Source organism: Crinia signifera, chromosome 6 (genome assembly GCF_055691185.1).
Source record: "Crinia signifera chromosome 6, ASM5569118v1, whole genome shotgun sequence".
NCBI lineage: Eukaryota > Metazoa > Chordata > Amphibia > Anura > Myobatrachidae > Crinia > Crinia signifera.
This window is the reverse complement of record NC_139222.1, coordinates 250876078-250897480: the sequence shown is the minus strand read 5'-3', so window position 1 is coordinate 250897480 and position 21403 is coordinate 250876078. Positions and strand designations below refer to the sequence as shown.

The window sequence follows — 21403 nt, the reverse complement described above, 5'->3', positions numbered from 1 at the left end:
GGTTGGACTGGACTGCACACCCTAATTTAATGCTACCATGCTGAGACTTGTAGTGCTCTAAAACAAAATAAAATGCAAGTGCATACTTTTAGCACTAAGAATACTGAGAAGCAGAACAATTATGATAGCCTGCACAATTAACATGGAGTATAAATATGGTTCTTAGCACATTTGGCTAACGAGGTGAGCCCACCTACCATGTCCAGGGGAACCTCATTAGATGGGTCTCTAATATACTTATTACAGTTAACCAGGACTTACCTATCATAGTGCCCATTCTACTATGCAGACCTATATTAATTCATTTTTCTGTATATAGTAATTTGTCTAATGCTCTTTTCACACATAAACCCCGGCTTTATCCAGCTTGGGCCCAGGCAGTGAGCATTGGTTAAAGCCAGGTTTCAGTACTCATCCCCAGTGACACATTACCATTCACATAGGATCTTCTAGTGACTCGCTTCAAGATCATGCTTTCATCACCAAGAGCTACTGTGCCCACCAATCAGCTCCTTTTACGCATGACCCAGGTAATACCGCTCCCATTGCAGGTGATCTGTTCACACATACTGTAGCTGAGACCCGGGATGAGCAAAAAATCCTGGTCGTAAGGCTAAATGGGAAAGGGATTTAATATTTAGAACATTGTTGATCGAAATATCCTTTCCTCACTATTAGTAATAGCAGATACACAGCTGAAATGCTAAGCATATATATTTATACTCGTTATCAGCGGGTAAAAATATTAGAACAACTTAACTGTTATGTCAGCACATGTCGAATGGAGCAAAATGCCGACACACACACTACTTTGAATCCCCCCCATAGAGGTTGGGAGCAGCATTCGCCTTTAATTATGTAAGATTTAGAAGACATATAATTTGATTTTGCTTTACTAGTCAAAATATACTCCTTACTTTCATTGTTCCCTTTATAATAATTGGAATCGGTGCCACCGTCGCAGATGTTCTCTGTACAAACCAAAACGATAAGGGAGCATCATAAAATCACCACAAACATGGCCGATATAAGCGCTTTGCAATGTTTCCGGCTATATGGGTTCTGATAGTACAAGCTGCAGATATGTTCTGCACATATAAACTTGTGTTCTTGTAGCTCTTTAGTAGAGGACAGTTGGTGTCCTGATAGTGCGACCTCATGACAGCAAACCCTCCATCATGTCGTCCACCTTCGCTGTTCACTTATATTGGAACCTTTACATGACCTGCAGAAATGGAAAATGTAACCTTCCCTAAATAACAGATGAGGGATTCTATGCACTGACATTTTCTATACAAATCTCTCTACATCTCGCCAGCCACTGGTTCTGCACCTGCTGTACTCACGCAGAGCTGCAATCTCACGTTGTTTGCACTATAAAAAGCTGGCTTCCTAATTAGCACAGAGCTTGTTAATGGGGCAGGAAATGTAGTTTACAATGCAGCGAAAACCAGTCATGTGCTGTTATGTGCGACACTAAAGCATATTCTAACCTCAAACCTTTTAATCACTTCATAGTATCAAGTGCATGTCAACTGGTTCTATGTCTGGCCACTAAGGATTCTGTGGAGATTTGTTCGGTTGGGTCCGAATTAGGCCCCTTCGCCGATGTTCATGTTCTGCTCATGTGCATTTGCGAATACCCCGGAAGCGAACAGCTTTGGCAAGTTACACACTCGCCAAGCTGTTCGCTCGAAGAGGGGAGGGGAAGGGCAGAGGAGCAAGGGGACTCCTAGCGTTTTATGGGCGTTCCCCTGGGAACACAGCATGGCGATTATGATGCGCCCCCTTTTCAGCGATCTGCAGCGGGAATAAAAGCAGGTTGCCTAGAGAGGGGGGCTTGATGTGATTTGCATATTTTGCCCTGTCCCTCCCCCCATAAAGTCATGAATCGCGGGAAATTAACGCTGCCACAGGGGAGATGCGGGGGGCCCCATTATCTGGGAAGGTTGCCCACCTTTCCGGGGGGCCAGGAGGGGGACCTGATTTTCACCAAAGGTGAAAGAACTAATTCGATGGTCGGCGAACAGATCTGAATCAGCCCTAACTTCAAAAATATGTATGATTGCCTCTGTCATCTTTTTTATTTGCTTTATGAAAAGTTGGCCCCATCCAGAACTAGTAATGATATTGAGCCTCACCCCTAATGTCACGTGCTACACCGGATCTGTAGGACACGACCCCAAGCTATTGTGATTTAAGCATCTAATCTCACCTAAATAAGATTTTCATTAAGTTTTGGGAGGAGATAAGGGGATTATGGGACGCAGATAAAAACAAGTGCACTGTAGTGTTCTAATTAACGCATCAAGATCAAAAGCTTAACAATAGGATATTTTCTATGACAAGCTAGGATACGCCTCGCATATGATAGAACAACATCATTTGATTTGCCTATTTTCAGTATAATGTCATTCATTGATATAATAACAGACTATAGACACAATACCGCATGGACTTCCTGCATCCTTGCTAATGGCTGGCCAACCTCCGGCCACATTTAAGAGCGTATCATTAGGGTTTGATCTTCTCCATCAATGTGTATTGCAGTGATCAGCACCAGGGGTGGATTAAGTGTCTGTCTGCCCCTAAGCACCACTTTTTTTTGCTGCCCCTCCCCCTGTGGAGTGGGGGATAGAGAGAAGCTGCCACAGCCACCAGCATTACTGCCGTTCATTGCCTGCCAGTAAACCACCTCCCCCCCCCCTCCCCCCATGCAATGTGGATGGGAAGCTGTGCACTTGGCTGTCCTGTGCGTGCCAGCAGCTCTGCAGCACAGAGTGTACCTTCCAGTGTGTTCCACCTGCTTCTGGCAGGTCACTGCACCGTGAGCCACCACAGCCACTGAGCAGGAGAGGTCCAGGATGGGTGAGAAGAAGGCTGAGGGCCAGCGAAGGAGCCAGACCCTGCCCTTCCCTCCCTTCTGTGATTCGTGACCCCCTCCCTCTTCCAGCAAATCTTCACCAGTGAGGAGCCAGGGGATGCCTTGCTTCCCCTTTCAGGTGCCACCCATAGGAAATCCAGCCCTGGTCAACGCACTGAATTCTCATTGGGTTCTTAGGGGTAACTTTACTATGATGAACATTCTATTGAAAATGGGAGTTTGAAAATCACCCAATATCTACTTAGTACAGGATATAAATGTAATCAAATTTGGGATCCTTGGCTGAGCAACATCTCGGAGCCCACAAGGCCTTCACCAATTTGTTTTTTGGCCAACAAGGTTCCATGTGATGCTGCTTCTTATTGCTCTTTGGATTACTTTATTAAATAATCCACAAAGAATCTAAAATAAATAGGTGCAGCCAGGTATGCCGTGTGGGTCCCCCCGGACCTCACCCACTGCCCCAGCTATAGATAATTCAGTGGCACCTATGTGATTGCCAATGTATGAATGGCTAGTGACACTGACGGACATCTAGAACTGTCATTGTGACATGTACAGCACTGTTGTTTCCCACAGCCAGAAAGAGTATATTTACATATTTTTTCCAATAATACCACAGGTTCTGCTGGGAGGAGTTTTTCTGAGCAACAGTTTACTTGCCGAATCAGACAGAATGAAAATTGCCGGACAGGTGAATTAACACTGTCCGTCTTTGTAAAAACAAGCAATAATACATGCCAGCAATGTCTCGATGTGGTTCGTCACACTAAATGGGCAAAGCAGGTTCACACAAGCAAAGTTATGCACACATTCATACATCTCTCACTAACTTACTTGCTTTTTTTATTTTCTTCCATATCAGAATCAGCCCAAATGCTTGGTATTGCATTTAAAAAAAAATATGCCACTTTAAATCCTGCCAAAAATCAGCAGTTTGTAAAACCCCCTTTAGTAAATAAACGCTTCATTACAGGTATTTTTGAAATACATACAATAGCGCCACTTATCCGGAGGTGAATTAACCCCTCCCCCCATGCTCTCTGCCAATGGCCTTCTCTCAGGAGATCTTTTCAGAGAAATTATGCACGTGCGGATAATGGCATCTGCTCTGGTGCAGTGCTAGTGTCTTTACTATCTCCAGTAGCGTTGCCATGTTCTCGAATATATCACACCAAAGATGGCCACCGACAGCATGTATACATGGGGAACATATATAAGTAAATATCTAGGTTTATTCTGTGTGCAACACGAGTCCCCTGCATACCCCTGGGGAATAGTTGCCTCCCCTCCTGCATTCTGCAGGAGACTCCTTGAAATAGAAGCAATCTCCCTCTCTCCCTCATTAGTCTACCAATCTCCCTCATGTCACCTAGCCAACATTACACTGTTACATTTTTGGGGAAAAAAGGAATGAGAGATAGATACATTTACATTGAATCATCTGCACCATTTCCCAGCATTTTACCAAGTATAGAAGCTCTTACTAACTGCTTTGGGGCTTCCCTACATTTGGATATAAGTCATTATAAAAGATTCCTCTCAGATGTAGCAGTACACACCCACGCTTCTAGGTGCCACGTTCACAATCTCTTTTCACAATCTCTCCATATATAGAACTACACACGCCCTTTGGGTGTAACATGACACGCCCCCTCAGTGGGGCGCTGTGCAAAATTATATTACTAACTATAATCTCCCTGAAACTAGTTTTCAAAAGTAGGCAAGTATGCCCGGGCTCATGTGAACCGCACATCTTGAACCCACTATACATACTACAGCTCTTGGCTATGATTACACCTAATATACCCCACCACCACCGCCACCACCACCTTCCCAATTACCGTACCTTTCTCCGCCAAACCTCCTTTTGGCATTTTAAGCCATAATAGTTTCTCATTTCAATAAAAGTCTTTTATTGTTTATTATCTTTAGTTATGTATTCAGTTCGTAAAAATACATTGTGGACATGCTGTTACTTATGTGTCATGTAAGCTATTGTTTAAAATAAAATGCTTGTAGACCACTAGCATTGAAGGTATTATCCTAGTTTTTATAATCGTGTTAACAACACAGAGGTAAAAGAGTTTGCCTTGGTCACAGATCCAATATTTTCCTTTCTCCCATAATCCCCTTATCTTCTCCCAAACCCCTGTCAGTCTTATTCATGTTTGACAACCCTATCACAGTACAGGCGCTAAATGTATTGTCTAGGAACACAGGGTAGGAGATTTATAACGTCATGGGCAACCTTGTCCAGCAATCTACAGATGCAGGAGAGGGGAGCCAGTAAACAGACTTATGTAAACTACATTTGCTTACTTTTGTTGCATAATTGGATGATATAAACTATGCATGTAACCCATTGTACTAAGCACATCTAGGCAAAGAAAACCGTGTTTCCAAAAGGTGTCCTGCTATTAGGTTTTAATTTGCAAAAGCATTTTCATCATAACACTTGCACACGTCACGTGAATGCACACACCCGAGAGATGAGAGATCAAACCTAGAGATTTGTAGGATTTGTGGCAGGATTGCATGAATCTTCTAGATAAAGGGCAAGCAAAGGTGAGAAAACCATGCAGGACAGTATAAAATGCTGTTAACGGCCCTATGGAAAGTACTGAAGGTGCTTAAAAGGTGTCAAATTGATGATCTTTACCATTTTCATTAATGATACCTGCCTACTTTTTATAAAAGTAGGCAGGTGAAAGGGGGGGGCGGGGTGAGGCTACGTGTGGGGAGCGGAGTGAGGCTGATGTCACTAAGCCCCTCCCCCAGGACAACTAGCTGTGTTAATTTGCGGGGCCGCAGATTGGGGGAGGGGCTAAAATTATGCAAAATTACATGATTCGCGTCATTTTAGCCCCTCCCCTCAGGCCCCGCCAAATTCCAGATTTTATACAGCGTGGAAAGGGGGAAGCGGGGTCTGCGGTAGGGGTGGGGGGGTGGGAGGGGGACCCAATTTGGGGGTAGGCAAGTATGATAGAAACAGACTTTTTTTGCCCTCTACAAAGTGCAATGAAAGGTTACAACAATGACGCTGGAAACTAATTAAAAAATAGTAAACAAGATGGCACAGATTGGATATTGTTAATCGCTACATCTAGGATTTACTTTGTTTTTCAAAGATTAGCATTTATTACTAAATAGTATGCAGCACTAACAAAACAAGGCCGTCGTTAAAATATGCTGCTATTTAAAATCGGAATAAATTAATATAAATACGATTTTGCTGATTATATATACTTTTGATTAAATAATCAGATACTGTATTTGAGCTCTCAGTTTCAGAGCCTTGGGGGGACCTATATCCCTAGAATTCGGCAATTGCAGAATACTTGTTTGTATTCATTTCAGACAGAACTCTTTGCGCTTCCTGGCTCAGCAGATGAATGTGCCATGTTGGAATTTAATTATTAATGCTTTTATAAATAGTTGATGTTATGATTATAAATGCTAATTTCAGCGGTATACTTAGTCTATGCAAAATACGAGTTATTTACATGCAAATAAGGGATCTGGAAAAGACACACAAATTTGGAACGTTAATTCACTTTCATATGTATACAATTTTAGCACATCCAGTTTATAGTATAAGCCAAGAAATTCCTTGAAAGAGAGGAACACCAAAGCATTTTTCTTTTTAAGAAGTATTACGCTAGTGGGTGAAGTGTCTTTTGTAGCTGTGTTCAGTTCAGTGACGTTAATGTGTCTCTGCGTTTGATATGTGCTTTTCAGGAACAAAGCTCAGTTCATGAAAGTCAACATACTGTAGACACAAATAGGTCTGATATTTTAAACAAGGCTCTATGCACAAGATTAATAGACAAGTGTCTCAAGTGGCACTGGAAATACTGGTGGATGGCATAGCTCCAATGGGGTATGGATTTAGTAGCTGCCCTGTAGGGAGGAAGTAAATCTCCCTATGGATAAAGGTAGTGGATAACCGAAACACTACTATCTGCTGGCAGCGAGTGAAACGACATCTCCTTCTCTTTCACACATACAGACACACAGAGGCAATCACATATCCAGAAACACAGAGGCAATCACAAGGTTCAGAAGTAGCACCGCTCATTCAGCCGCCGGCCGGCGATAGAGCCGCCAGCCTCCGGCAGACCCCACCAGCCGCCGGAAGGGGGCGCGCACGCACAAGATGCTCATGTGCCTCATTCCGACGGAGCTCTTCGCCGCCTCCCGTCGGTCCCCGCCACCTCCCCGCACCCCCCCCCCCCTATCCCTGCCCTTCTCCCTGAAGCGGAGACAGGCAGAGTTTCCACTCCCTACCGCCAAGTGTCCAACATGGAGCAGCACACCAAAACAGGTTATAGGTGCCGGTGCCCTCCTAGATACTCCTAGCATTCCACAAGATGGGGGCACACCGTAAGAAATGATTTAGGAAACGGCTATATAGTCAACGTTTCAAAGCTTTTAATCTGGCTTCTTCATCAGGACAAATATTACATTACAATGAAAGACATTTTATACATACCGAATATAATACACATGTGTTCTCCCGTCCTGCACCACCGCCGGCGTCGTCTGAACGTGACGTCATCACTACGCGACGGCGTACACATCCATGTGTCACCATGCTGACGGAATCACCAGGGAGACACTAGCAAAGGTCTCCTAGCAACGAACCTCCTGACCAGGGGGTCTGCTGCTGCAACCGCTAGTCAATCTCCCACATAGAATACAAATATCAAAACACTTGAAGAATATAAGGCAGCAGCAATTGGTAAAAGAGAAACATTATAAAACATATTCACAAGGACATGTTATATTCACAAGAATGTACATTTCAATATGTGTTGTGAACGGCATCCCTCACATGACTTACTAGGCTTGCCATTCTTTGAGCGGATTTCCATTCCCGGTCCTAGTCCACATGGAGGAAAAAAAGGGGGAAAAGTGCATAAAAATCGCTCAAAAAACTTGTGTTGACCATTTCACCATGTTGACCAAATAGAGTTGACCTATCATATTCATATTCATATTGAGTGGTTCTCAACTTCGGTCCTCAGGACCTCACACAGGTCAGGTGTTCCAGGTGTGCTGTGTATCATCAATTGTCACATTTCAAAACTCTAAAACATGTAACAAAAATTACAAAAACTGCCTTCAAACGTAGGCTGTCCTTTTGACCAAGTCAAGCAAAGGCCTGTCGACCTATCATCTGGACACTGACTTTGGTATACAGCTACTTACAAACTGTTGCTCACTTTTCAATAAATGCTGCTTAACCCACTTTGACTTCGTTGTTTAGACGTCTCCTTACACAGATGTGTGGCGGCAAGCTGCACGTGTCTATCGTCTAGCTGCTGTCAGGTAGGATTTCTCAGAATAAAAGCTGTCCGCCTTTTCCTCTTAAGCTGTCAAGCACACTCCGAATATAGTGCCCGATGAGAAATTGGGTCACAAGGTATCGCCTATTTTAGAATCTAGAGTACCAAGTGATCTGAAATGTCACAGCAGGAGTACTTAGCAGTACTTCAGCGTAGCTAAAGACTACAATATTAGTACACAGCACTCTGGTCATGAGCAGAGGTTCCGGTTCTGCCAGTCTAGGCCGGTGATGGTATAGGGTAGGGCTGGGCAATTGCGGCCCTCCAGATGTTGATGAACTACACATCCCAGGATGCTTTGCATTAGTTTTGCTATGTGGCCATGCTGAAACTGATGCAAGGCATGCTGGGATGTGTAGTTCATCAACATCTGGAGGGCCGCAATTTCCCAGCCCTGGTATAGGGGTTAGACAATGTCTAGGTGGACAGCCACTAGGTTGACCACTAAGGCTTGTGAGTAGATTGAGATCTAAAAATGGTCGACAGACCATAGTTTGACATTGCCAGAAGGTTGATACAAGCTTAAGGTCAACACTCACGAGGTCCACATAAGTTTTTTGGTGTCTATGTTGACATATGTCGACATGGACATTGCATAAGTGTACACGTCCTCTCGCATGGCCCGATGTGTTTGCCATGTAGGTGCTTAAGAAGATCTGATAGCAAGAATCATCTTTGCACTATCTTGAATGAGCTATAGTTAGTTCTTCCTCACATTAGTCATATGTATTCTATGTTATAATAGTGTCATTTTGTCAAAAGAAACCTATCACATGGGAAGTAGTAAAATCATCTATGAATTAGTAATAGAAAAATGATTATACTGTACTTCAACATAGTACAAATATTAAGAAGTATACATATCATCAGCTCAAAATCAGACAATTAGGAGGCTACTTACTGTACAGCAATTAACATTTAATAAACATACAACACAATATTATACATTAATAAATGGAGACAAGTAGACAAAAAAAATTCTAAATGGTGCCATAAATAATACAAATTTGAGGCAATTTCAATGTGTCTGCCTCTAATTATATCTAATCATACAACACCCATTACTGTTAACATTCTAGTCTCATACCATGTTCCACATTTAAGCATACAAAACAGATTTGAAAGATGCATTTATAGGCTTTCAGATTGCTAGTTTACCGAGGATTAAATCAGCCTCAGACAAAAAGGACTTAATGTTTAGGCCAGCTAAATTCTTTGAACTTTTTAAAGAAATCAATAAATATCTTAAAAACCTTTGCAGCAAAAAATATTTTGAACTGATAAAGTTAAAAATCAAGACGAAAATACATCACTTATCATCCTAGACGAAGCAGCTTGAGAAGGATTGATGACTATATTACAACATTTTTATGTAGCGCGTCCAGCTAATATTGATCAAACAACTTACCTTTTTGATGTTAAGGCACAGATCTCCTACTACATATATATTGTTTACAAAAGAAATAGAAAAGTGCTGCAGTTCTGATTTCTTGTAATAAATTGTCAGAGGATTTCTTTGTGTAAAAAAAACAACATACATGATAAAAATAATTGGACCCCCCAAAATATCGCTTTGAATACATCAAGGGGGGGATACTGGGGGAACTGTAATCATAAATGGAGTAGATTACATTTCAAAGAGTTTAAGAGAATTTAAGAACACCTATTGTTATAGGGTTCTAATTACAGTACAGGTTGAGCATCCCTTATCTAAAATGCTTGGGACCAGAAGAATTTTGGACAACGCATTATTCCGTACTTTGGAATATTTTTATATTTGAATGAGGTATCTTGCATTTTTGTTGTATAAACACATCAAACACATGCAAATGACATGGATATATTTTAGTTGTGCATGAAACAAGGCTTTAAAACATAAAACAAAGTTTGTGTAGTACAGGGTACTATCTCAGACACTGAATTTGAATGCCAAGCAATCATGTCCTTGCACGTATTTAGTGCCAGTTACATATAATTTCCCTAGTAGTGCCAGTTACATATAATTTCCCTAGTAGTGCCAGTTACAGATGTAGCCAGTAGATTTTTAGAAGGGGCCTGAATTGTTTTGCCCAGGGGCCTGTGCTGCTGTTAAGACGGCCCTGCATAGCATCTATTCACATGGTGACGGGAACCCATGGGCCCGGCTGTTTTAGCAGGGCGCTGTTAAATGGGTAGGATGCAGCACCATGCTAAAACAGCCTAGGGTGAACACTTTATTGAAGGAGAGGGGGGCGTCGGGGGGGGGGGGGGGGTAGGGGGGAGCTACCTGGACCCGGGTATCCATTACACCTTGCCCAAATATAGGTACACAGCTGCACCCTTCCTATGCTTAACAGTTGGCATTAAATGGCTGACTATGTACATTCTGAATGTACTCAGAAGAAGTTACTTATTTATTGTGGTTACGAGATTTAGGGGCTTATTTATCAGTTTTTCGTTTCCATAAAATAATACAGAAATACAGTTGGTGCATACGTTCTAAAAGTTAAGTGCAGGGGATGTCAAAGTAATCTCCTGCAGAGTTCTAATTAGCGCTGCAGACCGCAATCCCCAATATTATCAATGAGGAATTCCAGACTGACCCCTATGTACTATACTTATTCCTGATTATATGCATTAGAACAAAGCTTTCAACTCTCCAAGTGTCAAACATTTCCAGACCACAACGGAGTAACCTGGAGAGTGATTAGAGATCCTGGTATATCACCTTTTAATTGAGTGTTCTGTAGCAGAATGAAGATATGAATCCCCTTCTTTGCTAGACAAGTTCCATGATGGCACACACATGGGGGACATTTACTAAGATGGGAATTTTATTTCACATGTGATGTTGCTAAGGGCAACCAATCAGAATGTACATCCTATTTATTTAGCACCTTCTAGAAGATAATAGAAAGTATCTGATTGGTAGCAACATCCCATCTGAAATAGATCTCCCATCTTAGCAAATGTCCCCCATTATGTCATGCTGAAAACAGTCCTTGATGAAGTCCCAGGTTCTAAACTTTACATCAAACCTTTAAGTATCGGGGGTCCTCCCTCACTGCACACCTGAAACCTTTCAGCCTTCCAGTTTATATGAAAGCACATTCCACATTTTGCCATGAAAAATACAGCTTTGCAAATGTGAATTTTTGGCAAAATACAGTGGTATCATAAGCTGGGTGCAGGGGGTGCCACTGCCATCCGTTCCCCAGGTGTCACCCTTGGAAGAGGTGACACCAAAATGCCAGTAGTACTCTTCTACAGCACTCGACTCCTGTTCAGAGGAAGAGCTGGCTCCATACAGCCCAGAGTCTCTGTGGGCAGCCAGCATCTTCCGAGCACTGGACAAGCCCCCAAAGTGACAAAACAAAGATCCCTTTGAGGCCACGCCTCTTAGGCTAGGTCATAACTGTAGGAGTGGCCATGCCTTTGGCGCAGTGGGGGGAGCTTGTTAGAGCAGAGAGTGCAGCACATGTGACCAAAATATTCAGTGAATATAACTGGGAAAATGATTATCAAACCTTTGTGTTGTGAAGTGTGGCTGGCTGGGGTAGGATTGGGAGTCATTGACACCAGATTTCACCAGTGAAATATGCAAACATTTGTAACAAAATGAAGCAATTGCTAAGATCAGCAGATTTGGGCATACCACTGGTGTATTGCAATCCCCATGACACAAATGTGATTGATCGGAAATGATTGTCTCTCAGGATGAACGTGTCATGCCAATCATCATATTTATAAGATCATTCATTTGTGTGGTGTCTCAAAACTGTGCAAGTCATGCAAAATTGCTGAAAACAGAACAAGAGCCCACGAGATTGATGGAGAAGCTACAGACATGAGACAGAGAGGGAAGGGGCCGGACTAGCAGAGGTTTGCAGTCTGCAGAAAGAGGCTAATGTTGAGGCAATGCATGTTGTTTATCATGGATAGAGCTTTATGAATGCATACCTCCCAACTGTCCCAATGTTTGTGGGACAGTCCCCTATTTTTGGGACTGTCCCGCGCCCCACCCATGGTCATCAGTGCCCCTTGTGGGGGTGGGGGGCCGCAGGGAATAGATGCTGTGCGCATATGTCTACTTATTCTGAAAGTGGATCTGCGGGCATGGCCAGCAGCTCACAGAGCACTGGCCATGCCCCCCCCCCCCCCCCCCCATGGTGAAAATGTGAAAATGGGGGCATGGCCTTGCAGGAGTGCTACGATCAAGGGCCATGCCTCCTTACCATGAGGCGCGTGCATATGTCCCTCCTTGGCTGACCACATTGTTGGAGAATTGTGAATGCATAGAATTTTGTAGCCTTTCTTGGCTTTCAGGCTTGTTCAGGACAAGCAGAGGGTGCGCTTCCGAGACTCATTCATCAGTGAGAGATGATGCAGTAGCGGATAATCTCTAGAACAGGTCTCATTCCGTGACATCATACACTACAAAGTGTGCAGACTCCGGGTAGACCAGAGTCTACTGTGCATGCACTGCGCATGTGCAGCAGTCATTTTGCAGGCGATTTTTTTTTAAACCGCGTCTGCAGCTCCAACATGGGACTCCGGAAAAGTAATATAACAGGAGTGTGGTGTGGGCCCATGCGCACTGCACACATTACACCCATTATAGAAACACCAATGGTATGCGGCACATGAAAGGAATTACAGTGTCTGTATGTTTTTGTGCTCTACAATTACTTATATTATTTACAGGAAACTCGCATAAAAAAATGTTTCTTCCGATTACATATAATACTTTAACCTTGTATTCCCTACTTACAAATTTAAATATTTAAAGTTACAATTATTAATTACAAGGACAAGAGGGAACACAATTTGGGCTCATTAGAATGCACACTCTTGTACAGTTTCTCAACCGAGGCGAAACTTGTACTATGGCCTCCTGCATACTCCGGTCACTCCTGAGGGAGATTACATCCTTCCTTTCTCATGTTTCTGCTACTCTCCTGGTGTTCCGCTAAGCTCCCGGCTGCAATGCAGAAGAGTAGCACTGGGATAATTTGCAGAGAGCCAAGCTAGTTGTCAGAAGCTGAGGCGAACCTCACCTCTGCCATTGTAGCATTGTGCCTCGGTTTCGGACTTTACCTCATGGTAGGGGTAGCCGAAGCACAGGGACTTTACTTTTCTATACTGGTTTCTTTCTATGTTTTTCTTCTTCAGTTTTGAAGAAAGTAAAGTGAGGGTGACAAATGCTTACATAGAAGTCATTGATATGATTGGACTTTGGTAGGGGGCATATAAATACTCTACAAGAAAACTTGATAGGGTTGGGAGATATAAAAAATCTTCTGTTTTTTCACATCTTTTCTGCATCATTCCTCATTTTCTTTGCAAGTATCTGGCTCTTTTCCTTTTCCCTCAGAACGTTGAACAGAAGGTAGACAGATCACAGAGACAGCAGCATACTGTCATGGTACTGGTTGCTCCCTGGGGAGACCACTTGGCTGGAGTAGATATCAGATATGCACCAAAAGTGGCCAATATGCATAGTCCTGAACGGATGTGTCATGAGGGCAAAGGTGAAGAGTCAGGAGGGATAAAGCTGACATTGATTGGTTTGGAGTATGTAGAACAGAGACAGTTAAATACAAAGGTTATACACCGGTAAACAAACTTATACCTCTTTTACACCAAAATCCCTGATCCGACCCGGTATTTGGAATACGGTTCCAAACCGGGTCGGATGTGGGATTTGCGCTGTTAACACTGTGGTGCCGACCTGCAGTGTAAACCGGGGTAGTGCTTGGAGATGAAATCATCTCAGAGTGCTGGGACCACCAATTGCCGGGCTGGGACCGCCAATTGCCTAGCTGGGGGCAAACCCAGCACCAAGGTTAGCTGCTGGTCTTACCTCCACCCTCAGTGCACTCCTAGCCCCCATTCACGAGGTGAATGGATGCCGCACACAGGCATCCACTCACCTCCTCCCCGGCTCCGCTGCTGTCTGCACCCCACCCAACCTCCATACTGAACGCAGGATGCTGCAGTCCAGAGGTTGGGCTACTCGATGGACAAGTTTACTTGTGCAAAGATTGGTAGGAGTGAAGGCCTTTAGAAAAGCTACATAGCGGTCTCTTAATGGTCGATGACTTGACCTTTCTACTACTACTGACTACAGTAAAATAAACCAAACGTGTAGAGTCAGGGTTGATGGTGCACTGCCATTTGTTGTCTGTAGCAGGTATTGGCTCGGATCCTCACATATACACCACTACTGCCCAATCAAATGTATACTTCTTAGCAATGTTAATAGATAGGTCAAATCTCTCTTACATACCTCAAAACTCTAAAAGGACTCTAAAAGGAGCCCCTTCTGTCTCTCTTCTTGTTGGGGGCCAGAGATGGAGGTGAATGGTGTATAATTTGAATGGTTTATATTTGAAATAGTGACCATTAGATACAACAGAACCTAGTCACTTGTTTCAGACAAAATCAGAACACATACATTAACATAAAGGTTTAGCAAGATATTTCCGTTGTAAGGAAGACCGTGGACAATATAAATATTGTGTGTGCTGAATTTTTTATTTCCGCACCTAGAATCGTTTTTCTCTCACAGTTTATCAGTTTGATTGACAAACCGCTACGGTTAGGCAGGTTGGTGAGAGAAAACGGACAGTTTCCTCTGAGAAAGGGATTGACAGCACATAATAGTTCCTCTCCCTGCATAAAACAAGTCAGGGTGGAATCGTTCTCTACTAGAACAGCGCTGAGATTTACCCTTACAATGCTGCCGATTACGTTGTGCTCTGTTCCAAAGTTCTCACTGTTCGGAGATCAAAATAAAATGAAATAAAATTTAACATCTAAAAATATGTTCGACTCTTCATTAGCATATCAGATCTTTCCACAAGTATGTTAGATAAGGAATCCATAAAGTATTAGGAATGAGGAAAATATCCTATTTTAGACTTTCTATATAACAGTTGGTAATCAGTCCTCTTCTCAAATAAAGAAAAATTCATTAGCGATTGGCGATGTTTCATTTTATTCATTAACTTTTGGCTGTGGCACCACTTGAAAATGTAGCAAGTGGTCGGCAGACCTCTGAAGATGCTGTGAAAGAGCAATATCTGGCTAAATGTCAAGCTACTTAAACCAAACAGCACGGTTGTTTTACTGAAGAAATAGTTTAAGTGAGACTAATTGATGTTGAAAATAACCCTTGAACCATTTGAGAACAAATCAAAGTCAGAAACTGACCTCCGTGCCAATCGCTTTGCATATTATTAGGGGCAGTATCAATCTTGTGAATTTAATTTAACAGTTTGAATTAGAATAAGCGAAAGATGTTAAGAAATTGGACTTTAAAAAAAAAAAAAAAACACTTCACATGGCAATGTTTTTTTTTCTATGGTCCAATTTATTACCCGCTGTCTCTTACTCCAATTCAAATTGCCAAAATAAATTATTTCATTGGAGAAGCAATTGTATACTATCTGTAGATCTTTTCACTAGTGGAGTGTTAAAATTCATAATGAATTAATAATAAAAATATTACTAATACAATTGTAAGTCCTCGTCCTCCTTCTTCCTACTCTTCTCTTCCTCTTCCACCTCCTCCTTATTTTTTCCGCTTCTTTTTCTTCCTTCTTCCTTTTTCCTTCTTCCTCCCCCTATCCTTAAAGAAGAAGCCATGATTTATAGTAGAATTTTTATTTATTCAACTTGCTCTACAGAACTTGAGGCAGGGCCACTTTAATCATGTGGGTCATGTGACGCTTTGTGCCATAGTCTACTACACATTAATTGGTCTCCGGGAACATGGTTCCTGCGCCACATTGATTCCTGGTAACATCCCTATTGCGCATTCCCAAATCACTGGGAACATGGTGGCATTGCCATTTTCACAGTGATTTTCTGCTGCTCTGGACTCCAGAGAGGTAAGTGTAATTATGGGTGTAGGGTGTGTGGTTGTATAATGTATGCCCAGCATTAGTAGGAAATGCATTTTATAAACACTACAACAAAACACTTTATATTTGTGACGGGCAGTACATACAGCTGTGAAGTGGATGCACTAAAAATTTCCAGTTGCCAAATTCTCTAAACTTTGAGATGAAATATGCTGTTAGAACTACAATTCCTAGATCCACTATAACTTCAACTGTTCTCCATATGCAATTGGTGGTGGAATGAAAATTGCACACAGAATACAGGTGTCAGTTGTGGTTGATTGTAACTGTAAGATAGAATGGTCAGTTATAGGTCAAGTTTGTATTTTAACATTGTATGTCTCACAAAATGTAGTTAATTCTGGACTTTTTGAAGGAGTTCTTTATTTGTTTCTAAGATAAATAAATCTTCTGAACAATTCATGAACATAAATGAGACTCTGTATTCTTCGTATTCTTATCTTCTGGCATTTTTAAAACAATACATTTTAATATGTATGTTTATTTTTTGTTTCCTTAATAGATGCATTTGGACAACATTTCCAGTCCTCCGCTCTTCTCTTCCTACATTTCCATTGCACACATGAGCTCAGTCACTGGATTTTGCATTTTTTGGAACTGACGTCTCGATTTCCCTCTACATGGCCGTATATTTGGTCTCCGTGCTCCTCCTACTGACCCAGTGTCAGGCGGCTCCTGTTGACTACCCACCTCTTGAAAATTCTTCCCTTTCGGAGGCTTTTAAATTTGAATTTGGAGAACTCATCAACACAAGTGAAGACTCCTCTCCCCAGCCTCCCGGTACAATTCGTCGCACCCCTCAGACAATCATTGTTGGAGTTCGGAAAGGTGGGACCAGGGCGCTACTGGAGATGTTGGACATTCACCCAAACATTGTGGTAGCTGCAACGGAAGTACATTTTTTTGACTGGGATGAAAATTACATCAAAGGGATTGACTGGTACAGGAATCTTATGCCGTTCTCCTATGAACAACAAATTACTATTGAGAAGACGCCTGGCTATTTCACATCATTGCAGGCACCGGAAAGGATCCATGGTATGAATAGCTCGATTAAATTACTTCTTATTCTGAGAGACCCGACTGAGAGGGTCATATCCGATTACACTCAAGTATACTACAATAGGCTTGAAAATCACAAGCCAGTTCAAACCTTTGAGGGTATAGTAATAAAAAATGGTGCCCTTAATACCAAATATAAGGCCATCCAACGGAGCTTGTATGATGTCCACATGGAAAGATGGCTGAGATATTTTAGTTTAGATCAAATTCACATAGTGGATGGTAACACTTTAATAAGAACACCCTTGACGGAACTGCAAAAGGTGGAGAGGTTCTTGGACCTCCCACCTCGAATTGTGTCTTCAAACTTTTACTTTAATCAAACCAAGGGATTTTACTGCATTCGAAGTGATGGGAGAGAGAGGTGCTTACATGAGTCCAAAGGGCGCCCCCACCCTGTCGTGAACGAAACAGTCCTCCAGCAATTGTACTCTTACTTCAGAGAACACAATGACAGGTTCTACAGAATGGTTAACCAGTCCTTTGACTGGCACTAACCACATTTTACTGTGTTAGACCAATGAAACTTTACAAAATGCTAAGCTGTGAATTAAAAACAAGAAGCATTTACAACCTTATACGGAGCCGATGAAGAACGATTTTGAAGAAAAACACAATGGGCTTCTTTGTAGTGAACAAGGCCATAAGATCAATCGCAAAGATACATTTGATAAACCTTGTAAGCAAACACGGAACCCAAAACGCAACCGTTCTTTCCCTTCATAGTGTAAATATTGATCTTCTGTATACATGCATTATTCTAATAAGTCTACCTTTTGTTGGTGTTTTTTATAATAGCGTGTATAGAGACTTACCTAGGCCTTGTGCAGTAGAAATTGTTTGAAACTTTGATAAATAACTCATCTTTGCTATGTTAACAATAAAACGGAAAGGTTTCATATGAAAATGTCTATAAATGTTAAAGCAACTAATTTTGTATATTTACCGATCAATATTATATTGCGATCTTTAAAAAATATCTGCTTTTAGTTACAATTTTATTAAATGTTGTTAGTACAGGTATTCTGATATAGTAATAAACTGTGAAGCACTTTGTACATTAATATGAATGGTAGAATCGGTTCATATATTGTAAGGAGTTCCGCCAACAGAATTATTAATATCAATCTATTTAGCTCTTATTTTATGCCAAGCAAGCTTTGTACTTGATATGATTTTTATTTATGTTAGGTCCATTATTCTATACAGAACTTATCTTAAAAGACTCAGGGGTAAATTTACTCAATTGGAAATTCTATTGAAAGTAGGGTGTTGCCCATAGCAACCAATCAGAGTTGACTTTTTATTTATTTTGCACCTTATAGAAGATAATAGATATAATCTTATTGGCTGCTATGGGAACATCCCATCTTCTAAAGAATTCCCATCTCCAATCAGATAAAACGAAGTAAGGCTGTCATTAGGGGAGTATAGGAGGTTGTAGTGTACGGAACATGGACTGACTAGTGGGCTCTTCATTGGTCATGTACACTGGGCCTTCAGTGGGTGTAGCCATGCCTATACTGTTGATAGCCATGATGCCAAGATAGCATGACCATTAGGGTGGAGTGAAAAAGTTGATATTGAGATATTCAAAATCGTCTAGTTTTGAAAAGTTGACTTGACCTGAATAAGTCAATATCTTCTGTTCCAGCAAGACACCTAAATGCATTATGCTCTGTTATATAGGTGCAGTATTTTAAACACTTCTGTTTATTGTCTTTAATTGTGGCAGTTTACTTTAAACATGAATTGGTCTGAAAAACAGTTTTATTCTTTCTTTTTTATTATTTTAACTTGTACTCTTTTTCACTATGCTAAAGTATATTAATGAAACACTCCTGACATTATTTTAACTAGATTGGAGCTTCTACATTCATTTTTTTATATTCATCTAAAACGTAAAACTTTAGGTGTCTTGCCGGAACAGAAGACATGGACTTAGAGCAAAACGCTTTTGCACGTTTCTTATTCAGGTCAAGTCACAACTTTTCCACACTAGCTGATTTTGAATATCTTAATTCCAACTTTTTCATTCCGCCCTAATGACCTTGTCCCCTGTATCATATAAAGAGAGCCCCAATATGGGCAACTGGAACAATCTTGTGCCCTCAAGTACAGTGCTCTGACAGATCTTTGGGCTGACTGAAATTAAGAATTCTCCCTTTGTTGTGCTATACTCCGCAGTCTCCTTGGAAGAAATGCTACACATACATTTATAACACACATGAGCATGACCAGTGTGGTTGTACTGCATACTTGAGCATGTTATGCTTTACAGCAGGCATGTCCAACGTTGGCCCTCCAGATGTTGTGAAACTACACATCCCCCAGGATGCTGTGCAATAGCTTTAGCATTCTCTAATAGCAAAACTGTGGCAAAGCATGCTGGGATGTGTAGTTTCACAACATCTGGAGGGCCAACGTTGGACATGCCTGGCTTACAGTTTGAGCTTTTGACCCATCTTTGGTTATAACTGCTGTCTATGATATTTGTGATACTAAAATCCATCTGGAAAGATTAGAATGTCTGCTGCATCTTAGCAACATGTAATTATCCATATAATGAATTGTGGGTTAAGTCATGTAACACTTTCAGGACAGAACCAGTTTTTTATCACTACAAACAGTGTAGTTTTTTTTATTTGGGACCTATTCATTTTCTGTTATTCCTATTATAATCTCCACATCCTGCCCGCTCCACTAGGAAGTGGGTAGGATGCGATAGATTAGTCTACTCAACCGGGTGTACGAGGGACTACCTGAAAAATCTCCCGCAGCTTTCCCTGGAATGTAGACTATAGATATATTATATAAAGGTTTCTATTGCTAACACATTTGAATCATTTATTTTACAGCCATCAGGGAGGGAAAAACTGATTATGTTTGGTTTCTTCACTTAGAACTACCAGTAATATGTTAATTAGCTTATTTCAGCCAATGACAAATCTTGGACAATATGTGAGTCCTTGGCATAGCCCTACAGCAAGGGGAGAATCCAGAAGAAAATGTCAAGGAGGTCACTGCAAGTGTGTAAGGGGATATGACCACATTCTTGCTGTAAATACGGAGCAGGCCTGCACATGCTGTGCCGACTCCACTAGAGTGTGTAAAGGTTCTTGGATATCCAAAAAATTGTTGGGTGAAAGGTACTTATGTACAGATAGAGCCGCTTTCATCAGGCGAGGTAATTGCAACCAAGTACCATGAAATGAGGCGCGCATTCTCATTCCCGGCAATGGACGTGCGAGCGTGCGAGACACTCGTGCATCAATGATTGCACGCGCGCCATCCGCCAGGTATTTAATTCCTAGGTAACACTTCAGCCTACTGGCCCCCACTGTCCCAACCACGGACTGCAGTGTTGTGTTGCGTGGGAGGAGGCAGTTGGGAACTGAGTGACAACAGAGGAAATGAGGGGGAACTTAGTGGCCACTCCCAGGAACTGTGGTCTTCAGGATGCAAAAATCCATGTATCTGTTCAGTTGGGGGTTGGGTCTGGCCACGGTAGGAAACAGCTGTGTGAATTCCAATCCCCAGGCTTTAGGTATAAATATTTTTATTTTTTTATTTCAAATTATGCACAATTAAGAAGTACAATGACCGAATCATTAAGAAGAACAATTGCATAGTACAATGTACCAATTTCAACGAAAATATTTTTTAATACAATACATATAAACATAAAATGGAAAAGGGGAAGGGAATATTAGGTAGGGGAAAAGACAAGACAAAACCCCCATCCTTTGTATTTTGGGTCTAAGTGTACTTATTATATAATTATTAATTTACAAAAAAATTAAAATAGTTAAAATACAGTCTAATGGAAAAACAGTCTCTTAGGAGTATCTAAGGTTCGTGAAAGTTGACAGATCGAAAACCATGCAGTTGACTCAAAAAATGTATAAATGTATTTGAAAACCTGCTGCCCCCAGTGCCTAATAATAACATCTAAATATACAAAAAGAGTTACAGATGGATGTAACTAGATATTTGTAAGGGTCCCATTATACAACCCAATGTTAAAAGGTATATAATATGTTTCTATGACAGGGAAGGTGGTCCTCTAAGCTGTGGCCCCCCCATAGTAGCTCCACCCTTGGTCCCAGAAATGCAGACAAGGGGCAGATACCCCCATCCCACCATCCTGAACCCACCCTTGCTTTGTATAAATGGAATTTCAGTCTGAATTCTTTTGC

At 41.5% G+C, this 21403-nt stretch overlaps 1 protein-coding gene across 1 annotated transcript in view; it reads left to right on the top strand.

Annotated features, from left to right (window-relative positions):
- LOC146009190 (heparan sulfate glucosamine 3-O-sulfotransferase 1-like) overlaps positions 1-18268 on the top strand; it is a 137884-nt gene extending 119616 nt beyond the window's left edge. Inside the window, exon 2 of the mRNA XM_083149310.1 lies at positions 16645-18268. Within this exon, the coding sequence (XP_083005436.1) occupies positions 16763-17701 (939 nt within the window). The 5' untranslated portion in view covers positions 16645-16762 and the 3' untranslated portion in view covers positions 17702-18268. The remainder of the gene's footprint in view (positions 1-16644) is intronic.
- The last annotated feature ends 3135 nt before the right edge of the window (positions 18269-21403 follow it).